Below are 22,610 nucleotides of genomic sequence, written 5' to 3' on the forward strand. Positions count from 1 at the left end.
ATTGATATTTTTACTATGTTCGATCTCACAAAGAAAAGATGTAATGAACTTTTTCATTCTAATTTCTATATTTGCATTGCTAACTATAGTAGGTAGTATTAATGAAAAAATAGGCACAATGAAGTAAAGATGAGAGTTTTAATAAATTAATTGAACGTATTGTTCTTGAGGAAATACCTCATCTTAAAAAGATAGTGTTAATAATTAGTAAATGTAACGTGAATAGTCTCAATTTAGAGTCAATTAGTAAATGTAATGTGAATAGAGTCTCAATTTAGAGAGAATAAAAGCCGAATTTTTTTATTAATATTTGCAGACATTGGCGATCTTATAATGTGGCAAATCCGCTCTGGCCCTTTGGGTATGTGGCTCACTGTCAATTTCGTCCATCATCCATGGTCAGCGAGGGCCCCACACTGCCCTCTGACCATGAAGACCTTCGTCTCTCCGTCGCACGAGTTTCGTTTCCTGAATCTACCACTATTTGCATGGAGAGGTGCAACTAAACTTCAAATATTTATTGATTGATGCAATCTATAAATATTCAATAGAGTAAGATTTGATGAAAGAATGAGAATGATAATGTACAAAAGCTAAAGTCTAACAATGTCTATAATTTATAAACCAGTGGATGTGCTTAATGAGTTGACACTGCACCCTAATGTTGCCCCACTATCTTTTACTCCCTACTAACCAATATGAGTGATTTTCATTAGAGCCTGCCGTGGGGACGGAAATCAATGGTTTCAATTTCTCGAAAGGTGGAACCGAAACTGGCCCGAAAAAGTTTGAGGATGTTTCGATTTCGAACCGGAAGATGACTCCCCCCACCCCCCACCCCTCACATACTTGATGTGAACAGGGTGTTATAAATAAATGCATACTCCTATATGAAATCATCCAACGTAGTGACAAATCCAGAACATAATTATGAGAAATCCATGGGTTAAATATTTGTAGCTTAAAGTGAGTTAATGAACAAAGCTGAGAAAAGTCTTTTTTAACATTAATAAGAGTAAAATTATGATTTCCTTTTATTCAAAAAAGTTCAATCTGTAAGTTTTTGCTAGTCGATTATAAGGAAAATTAGGTCCTTCTGGCAGTCTGGGACTGGGAGTGGCTGCCGCCGCCAACTCCCGCCCCACCAAATCTGCAGCTGAGATTCTCACACATGATGCGGGTTGAAATTGGAGTGGTAGAGTTGATCCGACAACAATTATACTAGCAATCTTATAAGCAAGAGAGACAAAAAGAAAACATCAAAAAGTGGTTTGAGTAATAGACCACAAAGTAGTGGACTCACATATATGGCTTCAAAATATGAGAATAAATATGTGGTAATCATGCATTTGCATGTTTCTATCCGCTGGGAGCCAACTGGCATTGCCTGTTGCTCCGTCTTTTTAAAGATGATCAATTATAGTTCCTCGTTTACCTTATTACTATAGTGGCTCTTACTGATTAAGTTGTGTTTCATCGTCACATTGCTTCACTTCTTTTTAGGGAAAACTACTCAAATTAGTTGTACTAGACTCCCACTACATTTCTCTCTCGAATTCTAGATATTGATTGATTCAATCTTTACTCCCTTTGTCCCCGTTAGCAGTCCCATTCCCTTTCGACATGGGTTTGAATGAATATGTTAGGTGTGTTATGAATGGAATAAACAACTGAAATGTGAGTAACAGTTTTATACACCCTTTGTCCCATTAGTGTAGGAGCAATTTTTTTTTGCACGAAAATTAAGAAATAAGTACAAAATTTAATAAGTGGAATGAGAATAAAGTAGGAGAGTTGTAAGAGATTTAGTGTATTGTATTTTGCCGAAAAATGAAATGACTAAAAAAGGAAGTGACACAACACTAATGTGAATGAGGGAGTAGTATTTTGTAATGGAATTTGAGTAAAAATGCCAAAATAAGATTATAACAAATACTCCATATCTCAATTGCTGCAAACCCCTGAAACGCATTTAATTCTTCCAAACTATACTATAGCTCAACAAAATATGCTCAATGTTATAACTTAATAAACATGATACAGAATAAAGCATAGTCCCAAAAGAAAGAAATAATTAGTGAAATTAATAAGTTAACCTGAAATATTGCTGCTACTGACTGATTTCATGTTGTCGAAGCCCGATTATCTTCATCCCACTTGCCCTTCGGTATCTCCCCAGAATCTACGATGATAACCTTCTTTCTAGGCTTCCCACTATATGTTCCCGCACCTCCCTCGATGGCATATACAGCATCCATGCCGTCAATGACTTTGCCAAAAACAACATGCTCATTATCCAACCTGCACAATTTTCAAAATACATGGTGAATTTTGATGCTAATATACGTCTACAAGACCTCATAACTAAGAGAGAGAGAGAGGCCATGCTGCAGGTATAATTCTACACGAACTGATTTATAGTCGAGAACTCAGCTCCTTAGCCTGGCCAAAAAAAATAGCAGAAAATTTTGTTTTGAATATAAGAGCATTCGAATTCCAAAAAACTGATTTCTCAACCATAAATTAGTTCAAGTGGTAAGATGAATCAGATCCTCAGCTTGACCTAGTCGATTTCTTTTCTTTTTTTTTTAAAATAAAAAATGGATTAGATGTCCACAACTCCATTCATAGTTGCAAAAACTGGAATACAAGACAAAATATTACCAGTATGTCTTGACCGTTGTAATGAAAAACTGTGAACCATTGGAATCAGGCCCAGAATTCACCATGGACACCACACCTGCAGATATCATGTTAAGATTTTTGTTATCAGTGTGCATATTCTGGTTGGCAAGGTTTATGCAGAACCCCACGACTAACCAAAAGAGAAGGTCAGCTGAAAAGTAACAACACTACAAGATAGCAAACCTGGATGCGAGTGCTTCAGCTTGAAATTCTCATCACGGAAGGTACCACCGTATATAGATTGGTTTCCTTTCCCGTCTCCAGAAACAATGTCTCCACCTTGAATCATGAATCCGGGTATAATACGATGAAATGGAGTTCCATTGTAGTGTAGAACTTTCCCATTGGGGGCTTTACCCATCTCCCCTGGTTCCAGAAAAAAGTAGGACAGTGAATAAGGCAGAACATGACACACAGACCACGTAAAACTTGAATTATGTTTTAAGTATTGAAGATACCTGTACACAAAGCCCTGAAATTCTCTGCAATGAAAAATTGATGCAATTAAGGAGTATTAATGTTACCCAAAAACTATAAGGTAGTTATAGCATAAAAACAAAGTATCAATTGTGTAAAGAAGTTCAAGTAGAAGACAGATGCATTACCCACAGTCTTTGGCACAACTTGACCATATAATCCAATAGTTATCCGCCCTGTAGGTATTCAAGGGAAAAAAGACTAAGTCCAGATGGAAGGCATAAAGGAAATAAAAATATTACTACTACGTGTTTGCGAAACAATAACACATGCAGAGTAAAGTTTCTTCCTTTTCGTCAAAATTTTGCAGGATGCAACGCTAACTCTCATGTATGAACATTTTAATACTCAAAAGGGGGCTGCCGCAGAAAATGGGTCTTAACCAAAATTGTTTTTTACATTTGCACATGCATAAGTCGCATAAGTAGTAGGAGTACTTCTAATAATCCTCTCAAACTATCAGCATATTAGACACATCATGGTACAACCCAACATGGGAAAATGGTACAGCAAATACAAGAGGAGCATGAAAAGGATGGTTTGCACTTTGCACACAAAAATACCAAATCTTACGAGGGACCATACCTACACGTTGCTTGTCGACGTCAACATCCAAAAATACTCTATGAGTGATTTCATATACCTCCTCTGGTCCAGCAACCTCCTGGAGATATAAAGAAGAATCATGAAATTAATATCAATAACTCTTGACCTTCAACTTGATTTCAAAAGTTTAGGTGACAGGTAATGATAGTAAGACGATGAACAAAACTGATACTCTACCAATCCTGTTGACTATTGCGAATGTTGAGATGACTATTTACATGCTCTAGAGCATTCTACCAATTAACGAAACAAGCAAGTTCACACCAGAGAATCAAAATAACAGAAACATATGAAACATGATAGTGCACAGTAGCCAAAGTTTCATACAAAATCCATTTTTTCCGAGGACATCCATCATACAGACCTGAAAATAAAAGTCAATACTGCTTGAACAATGACCGATGATGCAAAGAAACCATGAAATACATTAACAGGATACACGTTCTCGGTGCACATGTATAGTCTGGTTAAGTTACCACACAAGAATTTGTTGATTGTAACATTACCTTGCTACTACAGATGGTTACTGATGCCTCAGATTTCGTGTTTCTCGGTACAAATCTCACATTTCAAAATTTTAACAGGAGCTTTCGGCTGCTGGAGTCTCATTAAATTTTCGAGACGCTTAGTATATAATTGACTAATTGAGTCATGGCTACGAAAAGCAAACAATCAAATTTCCAGTCCTACTGCTTACTTTCATATAGTTCCAACTATTCCTTTTCCTTTCAATCCGCATAATAAATCGTCCAATCTATTGAATCATTTGTGGAGAAATCATCGTGTCCAACAACTATAATCAATTCTTTAGTCGCATTTATTAAATTCAGCTCAAAAAACACACAAAGCAACAAATTCTTCAAAAAAAACATCAATCCACCAATTGCAGATAAAAGCCAACATCATTAAGCAATTAGATCGAAAAGGCAGATAATTTCTGATCTAGCTCGATCATAAAGCAGTAAGTTCTAAACAAAACAACAAGTACAGATACATTCATACCTGTGGCGAAAATGCAAGGAAGAGAAAGATGAGAACCAAAGCCACAGCGAAAAGCAGCAAAATTTTAGGCTGAATCAACACTGAGATATCCCGCCTCATCTCTCAATGCTTCCTCCTTCCATTAATCACTCAAATCATCCGTATTTTCCACTACAAGTACTGCAGATTTCACTAGTTTAACACAAACCGATGAATTTCAGCTATCAGAGTAATAAATACTGATGGAGATGGAATCGACAGATCAATTGATAGAAATAATCTAAAAAAGATTTCTAAGAAATTGAATAGATTGGATCGGTTTTAAATGGGCCGACACCAAATATTCAACCTATATGAGGCCCATATTTGAAAAGTCCGAAATTAATTTAGAGTGGGCCCATTTATATTTCAGTTTAACCGTACATGTCTTTATCTTATCACAAAATTTTTCTCTTTTTCCCAAATCATTTAAATCTTATCATCAGTTCTGATAAGCAGTCGATTTCTACTTGAGCCATCATAGCACTGATTGTGGCAATCAAAATCTTTGAAATATACTGCATAATCTCATTTTTCCATTTCGATGCATTTGTGAGTAAAAGTTTCAGTTTCATTGAGACTATATTTTCAACACACATTTATTAAAAACATGTGTCAAATTCAATTGGGACTCTATGTCGCGGACAAAGGAAGTACTGTCATTTAAGTAATGTCTCTATTTCTTGTAAAGGAATGGTATCATTTTACTTAGTTTTTTTTTTCGGTGTACGTTAGAGCTAATTTTGTTTTAGAATATAGTACTTCTTCCGTCCCACAGTGAATGTCACACTTTCCTTTTTAGTTGGTCCCACAAAAGATGTTACATTTCCTCTTTTGGAAAAAGTTTCCTCTCACATCAATTATAAAATTATATTTTCTCTCATCACTTAACACACAAAACAACATCTCCTAAAATCTTGTGTCATCTTCTTTGGGACGGAAGGAATACTACGAATGTCGAAATCAGTTTCAAAAATATTTGTAGCAGTAATTGTTGAAAATTTTTTATTTCTTCGAATCCACATCGAGTCGGGCTCAACCGATCTCACTGTCGGTTGCAAAATCGATAAAACCTTAGTATAAATTAATCTTTAAGAGAAAAACTGAACCAATAATTATCTTTATTAATGTAATTATTATTCGGGTTCTATTCAAGTTTATAAACACTAACAAATAAATATATAAGTTCAGTTCAAATCTAAAACATTTGATTTCAAGGATATATATACACTCCCCATTATTTCATCCCAAAGTGACTTACATACTCTTGCATTCTCTCAACACTGACTCACACACACTTAGTTCACTCATATTTGTATAATAGGTGATTTGCTCATACTTGTATAATAGGTGATTTGAACCATAGTCTGTTGAGTATTGATTAAAGGGGAAACATTTTATCAATGGATCCAATTTAAAATGTTTTATTTAGTGTTCTTTTATAAAATTCGAGAAAAAATTATTCAGTAGAATTGGATGTTAAGACAAATAAATAAAATCTATTTCATTAAAGAGAGTACCTAAATCATAACTAAATTATCACATCAATCATCATTGCCATATAATATACTCCATCATATATACTAGAAACACACATTAAATTATAAATTGCGTAAAATATAGTAATTGTAACTTCTGTTACAAAAATGATCTTATTTGCATGGTTCATTGTATCATAGTATCACAACTTCAATTGCGTGCAAATTATGTATTATCACGCTTGCATGTCTCCACGTATGAATTAATTATGTTCTATCTCATAAGCCTTCAAATGAAGCAAAATATTACTAGGTGATGAATATCAATTACTTATTCGTGGTGGTTTTGTTAAATTGTGCACATTTTATTTTTCCTACCGCGTGCTAATAATAGTGCTATGATCCAAATTTGTGTTCATTCAAATACATATCTTGCAGGATATGTTACGACATATTAATAATACTCTAACATTGATCGCAAAGTAACGAACACCGACGTTTGAGTTTAGCGAGCATTTTGATGCTCCCCAAACCCCATTTTTTTAGCAGCCTCTGTATTAAAATTAAGGGTTATTAGTCATTTAAATCATAAAGTTTGATCCTTGAACTTTGAAATTGGAATATTAAATCTCGAAGTTTCAATTTTTCTCATTTGTCTCATCCATGTACAAAATGTCATCTTTTAACGACATTTAAAACGGCGCTTTTCATCAAAATAAGTACTACTACTATATTTTTTTCTTTTATTTTTCTTTATTTTCTTATCTCCTCATTTTATTGAAATATTGTGTTTTTAACATCACCGTAACAAGTTGATTAGTGCATGGATGAGATAATTGAGAAAAATTGAAACTTTATGATTCAATATTCTAATTTCAAAATTCATAAGATAGAGTGATAGACCAGAATTTGACCAAACTTAATCATTTAAATGCCTATTATCCTTAAAATTAAATGTGAACCGCAAAAAAATCAAAAAATCACAAAATGCATAAAAACTATTTAATTCATATGTGCAGGGAGAGATTTAGATGAGATAATGAGAACTAACTTTTGCGTTGTAGACACGAGAACTATATTCAATTATTGGATCACGAAAAATTTATAGTAGATTCTCTTTGTGGATAATCCAATTTTTTCTAGGTTTAAATTTGAATGCAATTAAATTAATTATATGAATGTAATAATTTCACACTTAGGTCTGTTATTCTAATTACAATACGGTTCGATAGTAACAACAAATTTCATTTTATATGTTATATTCTTTCATCTATTTATAACAAAAGATCGTTTTATATACTGCATTAGAGCATCCCCATCCATGCTCTTAGGCAAGAGCATGGAAGTGGGCTCGGACCCACTTTTATTCATTTTTTACTCTCGCCTCTTCCCCAAGAGCAAAACACCCACATCCATGCTCTTCCGCAAGGATATGCTCAAGGGTTCTACCATTCTATTATTCAATTTAAATAAAAACATTTCCACAATATTAGAATGCATTAAAAATATTCGGAATACTATTACAAATTACTAAAAAATTTAAAATTACATAATTCAAATCCTAAAAATTTAAAATTACATAATTAAAGTCCTAAAAATTAAAAATTACATAATTAAATTCATAAAATTAAAAAAACCACTACTCGTCGCCGAATTTCGCCCAAATGTGTTTGATTAGGTCTTCTTGTAGCTCAATGTGGGCTTTGGTGTCGTGCATTGTGTGTCTTGTTTCAATTCTCTCTCGCATCGTTGGCCAAATGATGAATGTGTGTATTTATAGATGATTTTGGGATTAATTTTTTTTTTTAAATAAAAAAAAATTTTAAAAACGGTAATAAACGACTATATTTTTGAGGAATCCGAAAATATTTTTTTTGTATTATTTTCGATTTTTTTTAAAAAAGAAAGAAATTACAACGACATTGCCGTTGACAAATCACGCACTGCCACGTCGCCATGCTCAGCGGCACAGACGTGCACTTATTATCGAGCAGGGCCGTGCCGTTGGCGCGAGCACATCGGCGGACGGGGCTGTGTCGCGCCGCTGGCACAGACACCGTCCGCCCCGGAGAGTAGCGATGGGGATGGTCTTATTGTTATCTTATTATCTACACCACACCCATAATATGTACTTATTTACGACAGTATTCATAAATTATATTACTCGATCAACGGCTAAAGGAAATTTATTTAATGTTTTTGTATTTTTCTCCTAAAGTGGTCCGCCTCCGCCATTATTATTTGCAAGTTGCATTTTGACAATAAATAAGAATGAGGGCGAACGAAGAAAATTCAGTACTACCATTTTATTGTGTTATATTTCAAAGTTTGTAGAATTTTTGTTGCACTTTACGACCTTAAATTCTTTCGTTTGTTTGGTTCAGATTTCATACGACTCAAAAGTAATACTCCGTATCAAACAGTATGAGTGATGATACAATAAATACATATATCGAAGAAGACAAAAAAATATCTGTACTTAATAAAAATTGATATATTGATTCAAAATATCTGTGGTATTTTTTTCCTTGTTGAATAAAAACATCAATACTAAACAAAAGCAAATCATTTTCTCGGCGAATGTTATTTATTTATTCGTTTCCACTTCAAAATGTCTACACAATTTTTGGGAAATATAAAGCTATATAACATCTGTTGTTTGAAATGATTGATTGTGATACAAAGATACACTAATCGGGTGTAATACAACCCAATGAAGAATGGAGAAATTAAACGGAAATAAACTGAATTGAAATTACAAAGAAGAATTCAAAACAATAAACCGTAAAGATGTAAGCCGAGTCGAGGAGTCCTCTTTCTGCAAGACGAGATACGCCCCGATAGTGCTCACGGTTTGGCGTGTTGTCCCCAAAGATAAAACGGTTTCGTCTCTGAAGTAGTAGCACTGCTAGCAGCAGAGCTCCGGCGAACGGGAGTAAGGCGGGGGCAGAGCTTCGACGGGAAGATTATGTAGAGAGAGAAAGAGCGTGTATGCAATAATGCTTGTGTATGTTACATTATGAATGCAATGGATGCATGCTTATTTATAGGCCAAGTCCACCCGCAGGGGCATTGATGGAGTCAACAGCCATTATGTGTGCCATGATGGCTTGACTGTAACCGCCGGGGGTTATTGACTGGTGCACTAGCCATTGGGAGCTGAAGAGACACCACACACTTGGACATGCTACACGACGGGATACACCATGGACCGTCGGGGTCCAGCGGGACCTTTTGTCTCTCGTTATGCGTCGGGTCCAGCGGGAACATGGCGTGGACCAGACCCGTCAGGGATAGCGTGGAGTTTGGGGTGGTCTAAAAAGAATAAGCGGGGCTTGAAACACACTCAACGACCAGCTCCAAAGAACAGTACAAGGCACAAGGCACCCGGCGCGCGGCGCGCGGTGCGCGACTCGCGGCTCGCGGGTGGGCGGCGGCGCAAGGCTCTGTCACCCGTCTTGTTCCACGATAATTATTACACATAATAATTCATCTTATTAAATATTTTATCAAAAAAATTTATCATCCCCGATGTGAGATAATTAAACACTTAGTTAATTAATCTCTTACTTTTTTCCCATAGCTCTTTTTTAGCTTTTTTGTGACCAACTTTAATATATTATTTATCACTCACCGAGAATCGGATTTGAGAAAATGAATATACTACGGTCATCTACTCGGAACGTAGATCGTGACTATTGCATTTAATTTCACAAAATTAAATGTCTGGTAACATTTATTATTAGTCAAAGTCTTTTGATCAAGCACGATTCCAACAGCATCTATGAAAATAATGTATGCTTCGAAATATAAGTTCCATTCTAGAACTAAAACAAAAGTTACAAATATACATCTAGAAATAAATTATTTCACCATTTCCTCCCATAATATAGAGTATTAATTAGAGCCACATTATAAATTAAATAATAAAAATCTCACCATGTTCGAATATCGAAAAAATCAAATACTTATACTGAAAAATTAAAATGCTGTTCAGACTTCAGATTATCGTTTTATTTTATCATAATAATCGATTTTTCTTGTTTTTCCGATGTTTAATTTTCCTTTTCTTTTTCTATCCCTTTTTATCTCTGAATTGACTAAAAGTAGTTTCGGCAACTACTCTTTATTAGTACTATAATTATGAAAAGAACCTTATTATTACAATTGATTGATACAGAATTTTGGTAATATTTTCAAAATCCAATAATATACACGATCCTCCATTTTTATAATTATGGATTCACAAAATAGATGTTTATAATTATGTAAATTTCAATTTTGTATTATCGACGTTTCATTTACAATTTATTGTTATTCATTATTCTCATAAATTGTTTAATTTTTAATCATAAACTAATTTATGTTAGTATTAATTTAATATTGTTGAAATAAATATAAAAATAAAAATTAAATACACTTACAAGAGCATCCTGACCCACCATGTACGGGGATTAGTACAACTCCAATTTGTATTTATAAATAAAAAATAAAAAAAAGTCGAAAACTGAAAAATCCCTTTAAATAAAGGCTTATCTCAAACCAACTTAAATTCAAGCTCTCTTTTTTTTTCTCTTCATTTCCCAAAAAAATATTTCACGCATTTCACCATGGGTGTAAAGCTCTCGCCGGCGTCCCCAGCCGGAAAATGGCTCGGCCTCGTCACCGCCGTGTGGGTGCAAGCCATTTCCGGCAACAATTACACCTTCTCCAACTACTCTGACGCCCTCAAAACACTCATGGGACTCACTCAGCTCCAGCTCAACAGCCTCTCCGTCGCCAAAGACGCCGGCAAAGCCTTCGGCATCTTCGCCGGCCTCGCCTCCGACCGCCTCCCCACCGCCGTCATCCTCCTCATCGGCTCCGTCGAAGGCTTCGTCGGCTATGGCGTTCAATGGCTCGTCGTCAGCGGCCGAATCCAGCCTCTACCCTATTGGGCGGTAATTCCTCACTCATTACACGTATTAAACCCTAGTTTCGACGATTCGACTGAAATCCCCAATTTTTGACCGCGAATTGATTCTGCTGTAGATGTGTATCTTCCTCTGTATGGGCGGAAACAGCACGACGTGGATGAACACCGCGATTTTGGTGACATGCATTCGCAATTTCCGGAAGAATCGCGGCACTGTTTCGGGGATCTTAAAAGGCTACGTCGGTCTGAGCACCGCCATCTTCACCGACGTCTGCTCCGCGCTCTTCGCCGACGATCCGGCGAAGTTTCTGATTATGCTCACCGTCGTTCCCCTCGTCGTCTGCCTCTCCGCCATGCTCTTCCTCCGCGAGATCCCGCCGTCGAAGACGGCAACCGAGGAAGGGGAGGAGACGAAATTCTTCGGCGTAATCAACGTAATCGCCGTCGTAATCGCGGTCTACCTCCTCGCATTCGACGTCTCCGGCGCTCACGGCCGCCTCTTCTCGCAATTCTTCGCCGCGATTCTCCTGATTCTCCTCGCGTCGCCTCTCCTCATCCCGATTTACCTCATCATGAGGAATTTCGTCTCTTCTCATCGCGAATCCGCCGACGTGGAGCAGAGCGCGACGGAGCCACTGCTCGTGGAGGCGTCGGAGGTGGAGAAGGAGGTGGAAGCGGTTGTTGCGGCGGCGGAGAAGAGGCGGCCGGTGGTGGGGGAAGAACACACGATTAGCGAGGCGATGAAAACCGCGGATTTCTGGATCTTGTTCGGGTCGTTTTTGTGCGGAGTTGGAACGGGTCTCTCGGTTATAAATAATCTCGGGCAAATGGGTCTGGCTCTCGGGTATGCGGATGTATCCATATTCGTTTCGCTCACAAGCATATGGGGATTTTTCGGTCGGATCCTATCCGGGTCGGTTTCCGAATACTTCATCAAGTAAGTTTTAATTCTGTTATATTACGTCAGCTTTCCGTACTACTTAGCAAGTTTCATTTTACTCCCTCCGTCCCCGAATAAGAGTCGCTAATTTCCTTTTTGGGCCGTCCCCCATTAAGAGTCACTCTTCATTTTTACCATAAATGGTAGTAGGTCCCACATTCCACTAACTCACTTCACTCACATTTTATTATAAAATCAATATAAAAAAGTGGGTCCCACATTCCACTAACTTTTTCAACCAACTTTTCTTTACATTTCTTAAAACTCGTGCCCGGTCAAACAACGACTCCTATTAGAGGACGGAGGGAGTAATATTTTTCCCTCTTATATTTATTTAAACGCGTGAATATATTAAAATAATATAAATAACCTTGGACTAGATCACTAGATTTAGGAACGTGACATTGATATTTTTGATACGATCTGCTCAATATTGGACCATATATATGCGCAATATCTATTATTCACCAATTATTTTAAATTAAATGAAAAAGGTTGAATCATTTTATAATGAGACATAGTAGTAGTACAATAATATTTGTTTTACCTTCTGTGAAATTGGCGTTGTCGTGGGCTCGTGACTTTTTCCTCCATCTTTTGTCTTTTCAACGCGTGAAGGAATAAATTTTATGCTTCATAAAGTTTATTTTTTTTCTTTTTTGGGGGGCTCTTGCTTATTTATTAATTCTTTTATGGGCAAAAAAAGTAGAGAGACTGAGTTCTACTAGTAAATAAATATGTACATTAAATATGTTAGTGGCGGATGCATACCATAATTTTGTTGTACGTGCCGTATTCATTGGGTAGGAATGGTTTAGTGAAAGAACATGGAAAGGGAAAGGGTTCTTTTACTTTAACGAGGAAAAATTGGGAGAAAGTTTAAAAAATATCTCAAAACTATGTTGTTTGACGTCTTCTTCTAAAGAAAGTAAGTTGCTAAGATGTAAATGATACCTCCGTCGAGAAAAAGTGTGTGAAATTTTATTAGTGAAAATGCAATCTATCACATTAAATAGAAACATATCATAATTATATTGTAGAAACTAATTTTGATGGACAGATCAAAATAGAACAACAATACTATTTTCGTTGAGCGGTGTAGACACATATATTGGGTATTTATGTCCTTTTAAAAATGCAAGTAATACCAAAGTCTTTTTTAATGAAGATCCACCATGATCTCTCTTTTCTTTTCAAAAAAGCCCCCTCTCCCCTTGATTTTTATATGTAATGTGGTCCAATATATTAAAGGGGGCGAAAGCTCTCTTACTATTCTATCTCTTTCCCATATTAGACTCATCAAGTCATCGAATAGTCACAAGTGGGACACTTATTTATATCGCCGTCTTGAATGATGGTAAATACTCCCCTCGGCTGGGATATAATGTCCCGTTTTGACTAGGTGCGGGTTCTAACAATATTTGAATTAAAGTCAGTGGAATGTATGTTTTATAGTATTAGTTTTATAATGAAACACGACAGTGTTGATTTGGCGGATGGCAAAATGAGAGCGATGCGACATTTTGTCGCGAACGGATGGAGAGCAATTAAATTTGTTCATACATTATAGTGTAATGAATCAGAACTGATGAAAATATTACAACTGTAGGAGGGCTGGAACACCCAGGCCAGTTTGGAATGCGGCTTCACAGATTCTAATGGCAGTTGGCTACGTTGTGCTGGCCATGGCCATGCCGGGGTCGCTTTACGTGGGCTCCGTCGTGGTCGGGATCTGCTACGGCGTGCGCCTCGCTGTCACGGTCCCCACCGCGTCGGAGCTCTTCGGCCTCAAGTACTTCGGCCTCATCTACAACATCCTCATCCTCAACCTCCCGCTGGGCTCGTTCCTCTTCTCCGGCCTGCTCGCGGGTCTCCTCTACGACGCCCAGGCGACGAGCACGGCCGGGGGCGGCAACACGTGCATAGGCGCCCATTGCTACCGGCTCGTGTTTGTGGTTATGGCGGCCGTGTGTGTCGTGGGGTTCGGCCTTGATGTGCTGCTGTCTATGAGAACTAAATCAGTGTATACCAAGATTTATGCTAGCAGGAAATGTAAGAAAGATTCATCTGTTATTGTTCAATAACTCTATAGAGATTGAGAGAGATGGCTAATTGGGAAGTTTAGTCTCTATTGTAAATTTGTGTGTTAGTTTTTGGTATTAGTATATACTAAAATGTGATATATTACTAAAAATTTTGGTATTGGTATATACACATTACATGTTACGGCAAGTAAAAAAGAAAAAATAATAGTATTCCGGAGTACTACAGTAGCAACATAATCTATTACACATAATGATGTCTAACAATATTCTGAGTTGTGTTTGATATTACTATGATCTTAAAATTGTTTATAGCTCAACTCAATTCAGATAGCAATCATATCATTTTCAAAATTCTTATTTTTAGGAAACAGGTGAAGTAGTAAATTGTAACACTCTCATTGCATGTGCGCTCCTCCCTAGAAAGTCAGCTACAAAGGAGGTGAAGATTCTAATTTTTTTTCGATACAACTCATGTTTAATTTTATTTATTTATTTTATTTTGGTAATTAGTTAGTGAGGATTCGGTTAGTCGATTATCCGATTATCGCTTAACTGATAATCGAATCGTATAAAGTCGGTTGGGATAGTAAACCAGTAGCGCAACTGGTAAGTTTTATTTTGATTATTTTTTTCTACTCAACTTACACAACCGGTTATTTACCAATCGATTATTTAATTAATGACTATTTAATTAGTTTAATTTCAGTTACCAATTAAAGTTGGCATTAATATTGGTTAACTAGTTGGTTCTACTAGATTGTAGCTGAACTGGCCGAATAACCAAACCTACTAAAAGTGCGAGATTTTCATAATCAGGCGATAGAACAAAATCAAACATTCACCCCATAAACACAGGGCGAAATAGGTGCCAATCTGAACCTATTTACATCCAAATCAAATAAGGTTAGTTGGGGTATGAACTTTATAGTGCAACTAGCTAGTTTCATTTCAGTTAACTAGCTTTAGCGACTAATGATGATCGATTAATTATCTGATTAATTGACTCTTTAATAAATTTAGTTTCTCAAGTGCTACTAGTACCAGTTAACCGATTAGTTAATGAGAAGTATGTTTGTCTGGTATTGTAATGATGCATCTGCAAGGAGAATTCAAGTCAAGGTGGAGATTTGTTAATATACTTTGAATCTGTATTGTTTGTCGCTAGCCAAATCCCGATCAATTCATTTTTTCAACGAAGAGTTTTTTATGTATTCGTTTCCACTTCAAAATATCTAGACAATTTTTAGGAAATATAAAGGGCTCGTTCGGTTACACACAATTGGTTTTGTGTGAAATGAAACCGGATAGAAATAAATGTGGTGTGGTAGGACCCACCTATTCATATACAAATGCCGTTGTTTGGTGTTTCTGGATTGGGTTACCCTTGACACGACAAAGGCATACACGATGACAAATTTGCCCTCACTCTTTTCAAAATTCCACCCGCCACCTCTCATCCTCGATAATTGAATTCTGCACCGCCACCATCGTCACTCTCCCACTCCCTCAAAGCATCCGCAACGCGTTTCGCGGGGGTCTCGGTCTCGTCTCGGAGAGACGAGACGGCCGCGAGACAGCGTTGCAGCCTTCCGTCCCGGTCCCGTCTCGCTGAGCGTCTAGTCCCGGAGGGACGGCTCACGCGACAGCTCGCCACGCGCCAGCGCCACGTGGCGTGACGCCCAGTAGCCGGCCCGCGAGTGAGCATCGTCACGCTGACGCAATAAATCATTTTTTAAAAAAAATTAATTTTAATAAAAAAAATAAAAAAACGGTAATATTACCGTTGAACTGTAAATTTTATTTATTTATTTTTCTTTTTTACTCTATAAATGCTCCTCTTTCATCCTCATTATACACACAAACACACATCTATTATTCTCAAATCATCTTCATTTCCTCTCTCATTTTCATCTCACCTCTCCAATTTTCATCACAAAATGTCCGGCGACGGAAACTCTTGCGGCTCCGGCGGCTTTGACATAAACGCGTTTGGCGACTGGGGGGCATGTACAATGTCTTGGGTGGTTCCGGTTCCGGTTCGTCGACGCCGGGCACCCAAGGCTCGTCGACGCCGGTGGCGTACCAACCACCCCATTTTGATGTGGATGCATACGCTCGTCCCTCCGCCCCGAGGTATTTGCAGGGATTATCCCAAATTAGGAAGGATTATCCGGATGAACCCAATCCGGAAGGAGGAGGAGGCGGTGGAAGCTCCAGGGGTCGCGCATTCGACGCCGTGGAGGTAGAGGAGTAGACGGCCGAGGAGGAGGAGGATATAGGCCGTCATCCATACAGTCGGGCGGACACGATGACTCTGTTCAACGCTTGGGTCAGCGTCTCGTACGATCCCATCGTCGGGAATCAACAAACCCGCAAGTGTTTTTGGGAAAAGGTCACCGCCGCCTACAACGAGAACAAGCCGGTTCGGTCCCGCCGCCGCACCGTGAAGATGCTCTGCAGTCATTTTGACCGCGTCGACAGAGATGTCAAAAAATTTTGCGGCATCTACAAGAATGAAGCAGCTCAATACCAAAGCGGAGCCAGTTAAACCGACATTATGAGAGCGGCTTTGTGAGTCTTCTTTGGCGACAACGGCAAAGAATTCAAACAGGTCGATGTTTGGGAGGTCGCCAAAGACGTTGAAAGGTGGGCCGGCGGTGTCCAGTCCAGCCAGGGCTTGAGCTCGAAACGCATGAAGCACACGGCGGGTGACCAATGCTCGTCTAGTGATGGCGGGTTAGGCAGCGCCTCACATGAGGTTGAGGGCACGACCACCGATGCAGTGGGCTCCTCCCGTGGGCGCCGTCTGCCGCAAGGGACCAAGGCGGCGAAGGCGGCTAGAGGGAGGAGGGGCCAAGGCGAATCAAGCCAGGCGGGCTCGGGCTCGGTCTCGGGCTCGAACACCCTATTGTCCATGTACTTGACCGACACGATGGCGGACACTTCCCGCATGACGCCTCCACAATATCAAGCTCATGTTGCCGGAATTGAGTATATGACAAGACAAATTGGTATTCCGCCTCCAGGTAGCTTGAGTGCACCGCCACCGCCTTCGGGGGATGATTTGACGGCGAAGTAGTTTTTATAATTTTTATAAAATTGTATTTTAAGTTATGTCTTTTTTATTTATTTTGCCACGAATTGAGACAACAACGAGACGCGTTGCGGATTGCCTTATGAGGATGGTGTTTTTCGGGCCGACTATAAGGGAAAATTAGGTCCTACTGGCAGTCTAGGCCGTCGCGGAGGATGCCCTCTTATATCTATTGAAATACTATATAATAGGAATATACATTATTTTCACTATTTCACGATACATATTTCAATGAAGATCCACCTTGATCTTCTTTTTCTTTCCAAAAAAGCCCCTCCCCCTTGATTTTATACCTATAAATTTGTGGTCCACTATGTTGAAGGGGCCGATGCTTTCTTATGCTATCTCCTTCTGATATGAAATAGTCACAGCAAGTGGGATAAGACGATAAGTTATTTCAATCACCATCTCAAATCATGGAGTAGTAAATTTTTTGGCCGTAGCCATATATGTTGCGTTGCCGATTTTAAAGATAAAGTTAGTCAAATGAGTTACATATATTAGTTTTATAATAGAAATGATTATTTGGCGGACGACAGAATGAGACATTATATCACGGACTGAGGGAGTACAATTTTGTTTGATCATGATACATTATAGTGTAATGAATAAAAAACTGATGAAAATATGACAACTGTAGGAGGGCTGTCTTTGAGAACTAAATCAGTGTATCCCAAGATTTGTGCTAGCAGGAAATGTAAGAAAGATTCATCTGTTATTGTTCAATAAGCCTAAAGAGATATAGAGAGATGGCTAATTGGGAATTTTAGTCTCAATTGTAAATTTGTGTGTTTCATTTTCAATCAAATGAAACTGGTTTCTTTATGAATATGTGACATCATATAATTAATCGGTGTTTACATTCATATGAATTTTTGGCTTTTCAACAAAAATTTCCATTGTGAAGTGGTCAAATTCTAAAATATATCAAAATTTGATTAAACTAGTAAGCTTTTACCATGATAACAAACATATGGCAAATTTTCTTAAAGAATAGTAGTAGTGTAGTACTACTACTTTTCTGTAAACATACAAAATATCTTCCAAGATCTAACCATGGCCTGGCAAATAAATGATAAGTGATTCTTTTCGTTGCTTTCAATTTCACTCACTATCGCCTTCAATATCAAATATGCTAATGATTTTATATACTACCTCCCTATACTAAAAATAGACATACTTCTGTATGACGCCGGTTTTAAAGTTCAATTGTTAAAGTAAGAAAGAAGAGAAAAAAATAAGAGAGAAATAGTGTTCGTAGATTGTGGGGTCCGATCCACATTAGTAGTAATATTTAAATATTTAAAACTTTTCATATTTAGAAATTGGTCTAATTTTGGTGGAGGACCAAAAATGATAAAACTGGTCTATTTTGTGGACGGAGGTAGTATTTATCATCATATCTCCACGAAATATATAATTTTCCATTATAATTTAAAACATAAAAATAATATCTCCTAAAATCTTGTGATGACATGTATGAGCTGAGGGGAGTACTATAAACCAATATAACGTGGACTAAACGAGAGCGATGATTCCAAATAGTATCCAGATAACAAATCTAGTGGAGTAGTAAATCTTAACTATCTTCTGAAAAATAAAACATTGAATTTTGATTAAATAGGCCCAATATCTGTTCCTGGACCTTGGCGTATATGCAATTCATCATGGGCCAAATTCTTTATTGCTTAGCCAATTAAGTCCACCTAAGTATAGATTATTTATTAACATACTAATATATCCATCTAATTTAGACGATAATTTTTTCAAAAGTTGATGGTGAATTATTGCACGTGTATTTTCTAAATCGACGAGGATATAAAAACATGAATTTCAATTATCTGAATGAGATCATTTATTGGTTGGAATTTCATGTGGAAAAATTAGTAACCACATATTTTTAGATATTTTTATAAATGTACTATATTTAATAAGCCCTGACACGTCCATTCTCTATGATATAATGAAACAAGGTAAAAAGAGCCAAATTGTGAGAGAGTGACAAAAGCAAACGAGGAAAATGGAGTGATGTGAGAAAGTGAAATTATCCACATGTTTGCCTTTTGGTCTAACACAAAATGCATGATTGAAGCAACTTCTCTAGTTTACTCTCATTTTCCTTCTGCATGATTACTTTTAAATTAACATATTTCGAGATTGAATTGACCTAAAAATTATTGAAAGTTAATTTTATTATAAGAGAAATGGAAAGATTTATAAGTCAAATGCAATTTTATTTCTCATGTCATTGTAAGGAAACTAACTACTACTGAATTCTAGTTAACTTTATAATATTCATAATACTCAATCTTATATAATTAATCAAAATGATGACTTATACTACTACTTTAGTTTTGTTTATGTTATCTATTCCAAATATGATTCTATGTTAACCCATTTCCAACAAAGGGAAGATCCCAAAAATGTATTTGTGGTTGCTATTCATAATGAATTTATCCATCATAATCAGTGTAACATGGCAGACAAGTAATTAATTGATTGCCCTTGTCACAAGGAGACATATACATAAGTACATTACATGTTACGTGATGTGATATTTTAGAGTTCTTAATCAAAGCATAAAGATTATCAAGTTTAATTATTTTAACTCTAATAATACTACACTACTGCAAGAATACAGTATCGTAGTAGTATTTCAAGTGTCGATCCACAGGGAGGCGAGATTGCTTACGCTTAATAAGACTACACAAAGCATAAAAATATTTTATTTTGATTTTGAGATGGTTAACTAACTTAAACTACTGAAACGAGATTTTTAATACGAGAAAGACAAGTCACTCCAAGTTGCTCACTAAGCTTGCGTTGTTTTACACCATTTACAACGAAACATACGACGGGATTATAATTATCAACCTAATCGCGTGCACTGAACATGTCTACGACGTATAGTTCACAGTCAGCTGAACACTTATTCCATGAACCAACTTTCAACGACATTTAATTCCTGCGGATGCGCGGGAATAAATGTCGTCTACTATAATCACTTACCTAATCCACTATCAATTTATCCCCTGAACAGTTCTAAATCGAAAGCATACCAACAAACGATCAATCCTAAGCTATGTTAAAGAGACAATAGTTAAGATTTAACAACACTACATCATTAGCCAAAAACGTAGCATTTTAATTATCAAACACAATGTTGGTATCAAACATACGATTCAAGGTGTTAAAACAAATACACAAGCCTAGATTACAACTGGGAGCAACAAAGAGAGCCTAGCCTATACACATGGTAGAATGTAGAAATAAAACCATAGGTGTGATGCTCTCGTCGAGTGGAGTCGGGATTCGGGAATGGATGGTCGGAATAATGGCCGGAATGCCTTCCTTCTCTTCTTCCTCTCCTCCTTTCTCTCTATTTTTCTCTCTATCTGTCGTTACCTTCTCATTTTCTTTTCTTCTTTTTATCCTAAACTGCCGAGCAACTGCCTGGAGTTGTTCGAGACTCCGAACGCCCGACCGGGCGAAATTAGAAGGACCAATCGCCCGACCGGGCGATATGCTTCTGCATGGCTTCGCGGGAGACGCCCGACCGGGCGTTTAGTTGAAATCAGAACGCCCGACCGGGCGAACTTTCTGGACTCCGCATGCACAAAATGGAAACGCCCGATCGGGCGTTTAGCAACATCAAAACGCCCGACCGGGCGAACTCTCTGGAATCTCAGCTATGCATTTCCGACGAACTTCCAGCTTCTAACACCCGAAACTACACTCAAAGCACGACTTGGTGAGTTATAATTAACATGAAATCCGGGGTAAAGAATAGGAAATAAGCTTCGCATCAAATACCCCCAAACTTAAGCTCTTGCTCGCCCCGAGCAAGGTACATTTTTAGCACAAAAACTCAACGCAAGTCTACCCCGCAGAGAAATTTTCATCACAAAGAATCATGTAGGGACGTGAGTGACAAAATCTAAACCCCCAACATTTCCAATCGAGATTTCCCACTCTCAAGAACAATCACTCATCCCCCTAGATTTTCAAGTCAAGATGCACTTCAAAGTAAGTCCGAGCATACGATCAAACAACTCAAACCGTCATCATCGACTCATCAAGCACTACTAATCTCATAGACTCGCAGGTTTCAAACCGAACTTCTTTAACTCTACCAAGCTATTTACACACATCCACAAGCATCAACGATTAGGTCCAAGGTCTTATTTCAAGGTTGTAATGTGGCTAGGGACGAGGTAGGATAAGTATGGGTAGTGAGCTCAAAGGCTACACATTTGAGTGCCAAAATCTTCCCTCCTACAACATCCTTCCAAAGATCGAACAACCAAAATTTTACAACCCAACTCAAACTCCCCCAAACTTGAGATCTATTCTAGACAAGATTACATCGCACAATTATAGAAGCTCTATCTTTATTTCATCAAACTTATTTTTTTCTTTCTTTTTTTTTTCTTTTTTTTTTTGTAAAGACCTCGACTTTTGCGAATTTTGAGGTCGTCTTTTTCTTTTCTTTTTTTTTTTTTCTAAGAACTTCATTCTTTTCACATTATATCAAGTCTAGAAAAGTCTACTCTTTACAGTTCACCACCCCCACACTCACAACTCAAAACACCAAGCTCAACTTGTATTTAGCACTCAAATAGTAGCAAGGTCAATTGATGAGGCTAAAATTAGGCTTATTTGAGTAGCTAAGTGTTTGGCTAAGTGTTTACACAAAGAAAAGAGAATTAAGCTCAAGGTGGCTTCTATGGGATCATGTGATGGACTAGGCATGTGATCATTTGGCCATAGAGTTCATCCTAGTGCCTTATCCTCCCAAATCGTTAACACAAACGAACGCAAGCACTTCACTCGATAAAGCAAATCAATCCAACATAATTTCCACAAGTCATGCGATTTTCATACTCTCCTCAACTCAAGAAATCGGATGTTATCACGACATGCTTTTTCACAAAGATCCATGCACCCATTCTATTCATCCTAGGCTTCAAAGTTCAAGTAAAATTAAGCAAGATTTCCCAACCAGAAAGCCGAAGATAAAGCATGCACCCGTCAACTACATAGATTCAAAACATCTTTATCACGCAAAACACCCAAAAAACATACATCACAAATCATTCATAACCCCCCAAACTTGAATGCATCATTGTCCTCAATGCATGCAAAGAAGACAAATAAAGTAAAGGGAAAGGAAACTCCCCCAAACTTGGCATGACGTCCATAGTGCATTCGGGTGGGAGGGTGGGTGTAAAAATCCTTTGCAGGTGTGCTTCCTCCTAAGCTCCAATCCTAACTCCCAGTTGCTCCTACAAAAAACAAAAACTACAAAAAGAACACTCAATTCAAAATAAATGTTGGAGGAAAGAATTGA

General features: G+C 37.6%; 2 protein-coding genes across 2 annotated transcripts; one reads left to right on the forward strand and one right to left on the reverse strand.

Moving 5' to 3' along the window:
- Positions 1 to 1,923: 1,923 nt before the first annotated feature.
- Positions 1,924 to 5,018, reverse strand: LOC121749773 (peptidyl-prolyl cis-trans isomerase CYP21-1-like). Its single transcript, XM_042144401.1, has 7 exons — positions 4,771 to 5,018; positions 3,748 to 3,826; positions 3,291 to 3,338; positions 3,144 to 3,167; positions 2,869 to 3,051; positions 2,665 to 2,740; positions 1,924 to 2,301 (listed from the first exon to the last, which is right to left on the reverse strand). Exons 1-7 carry the CDS (start codon positions 4,867 to 4,869, stop codon positions 2,124 to 2,126), a joined length of 687 nt encoding a protein of 228 aa, XP_042000335.1. The 5' UTR covers positions 4,870 to 5,018; the 3' UTR covers positions 1,924 to 2,123.
- Positions 5,019 to 10,809: 5,791 nt separating this feature from the next.
- LOC121749011 (protein NUCLEAR FUSION DEFECTIVE 4-like) lies at positions 10,810 to 14,315 on the forward strand. Its single transcript, XM_042143618.1, has 3 exons — positions 10,810 to 11,206; positions 11,298 to 12,118; positions 13,731 to 14,315. Exons 1-3 carry the CDS (start codon positions 10,877 to 10,879, stop codon positions 14,203 to 14,205), a joined length of 1,626 nt encoding a protein of 541 aa, XP_041999552.1. The 5' UTR covers positions 10,810 to 10,876; the 3' UTR covers positions 14,206 to 14,315.
- The last annotated feature ends 8,295 nt before the right edge of the window (positions 14,316 to 22,610 follow it).

Source organism: Salvia splendens, chromosome 9, assembly GCF_004379255.2.
Source record: "Salvia splendens isolate huo1 chromosome 9, SspV2, whole genome shotgun sequence".
NCBI lineage: Eukaryota > Viridiplantae > Streptophyta > Magnoliopsida > Lamiales > Lamiaceae > Salvia > Salvia splendens.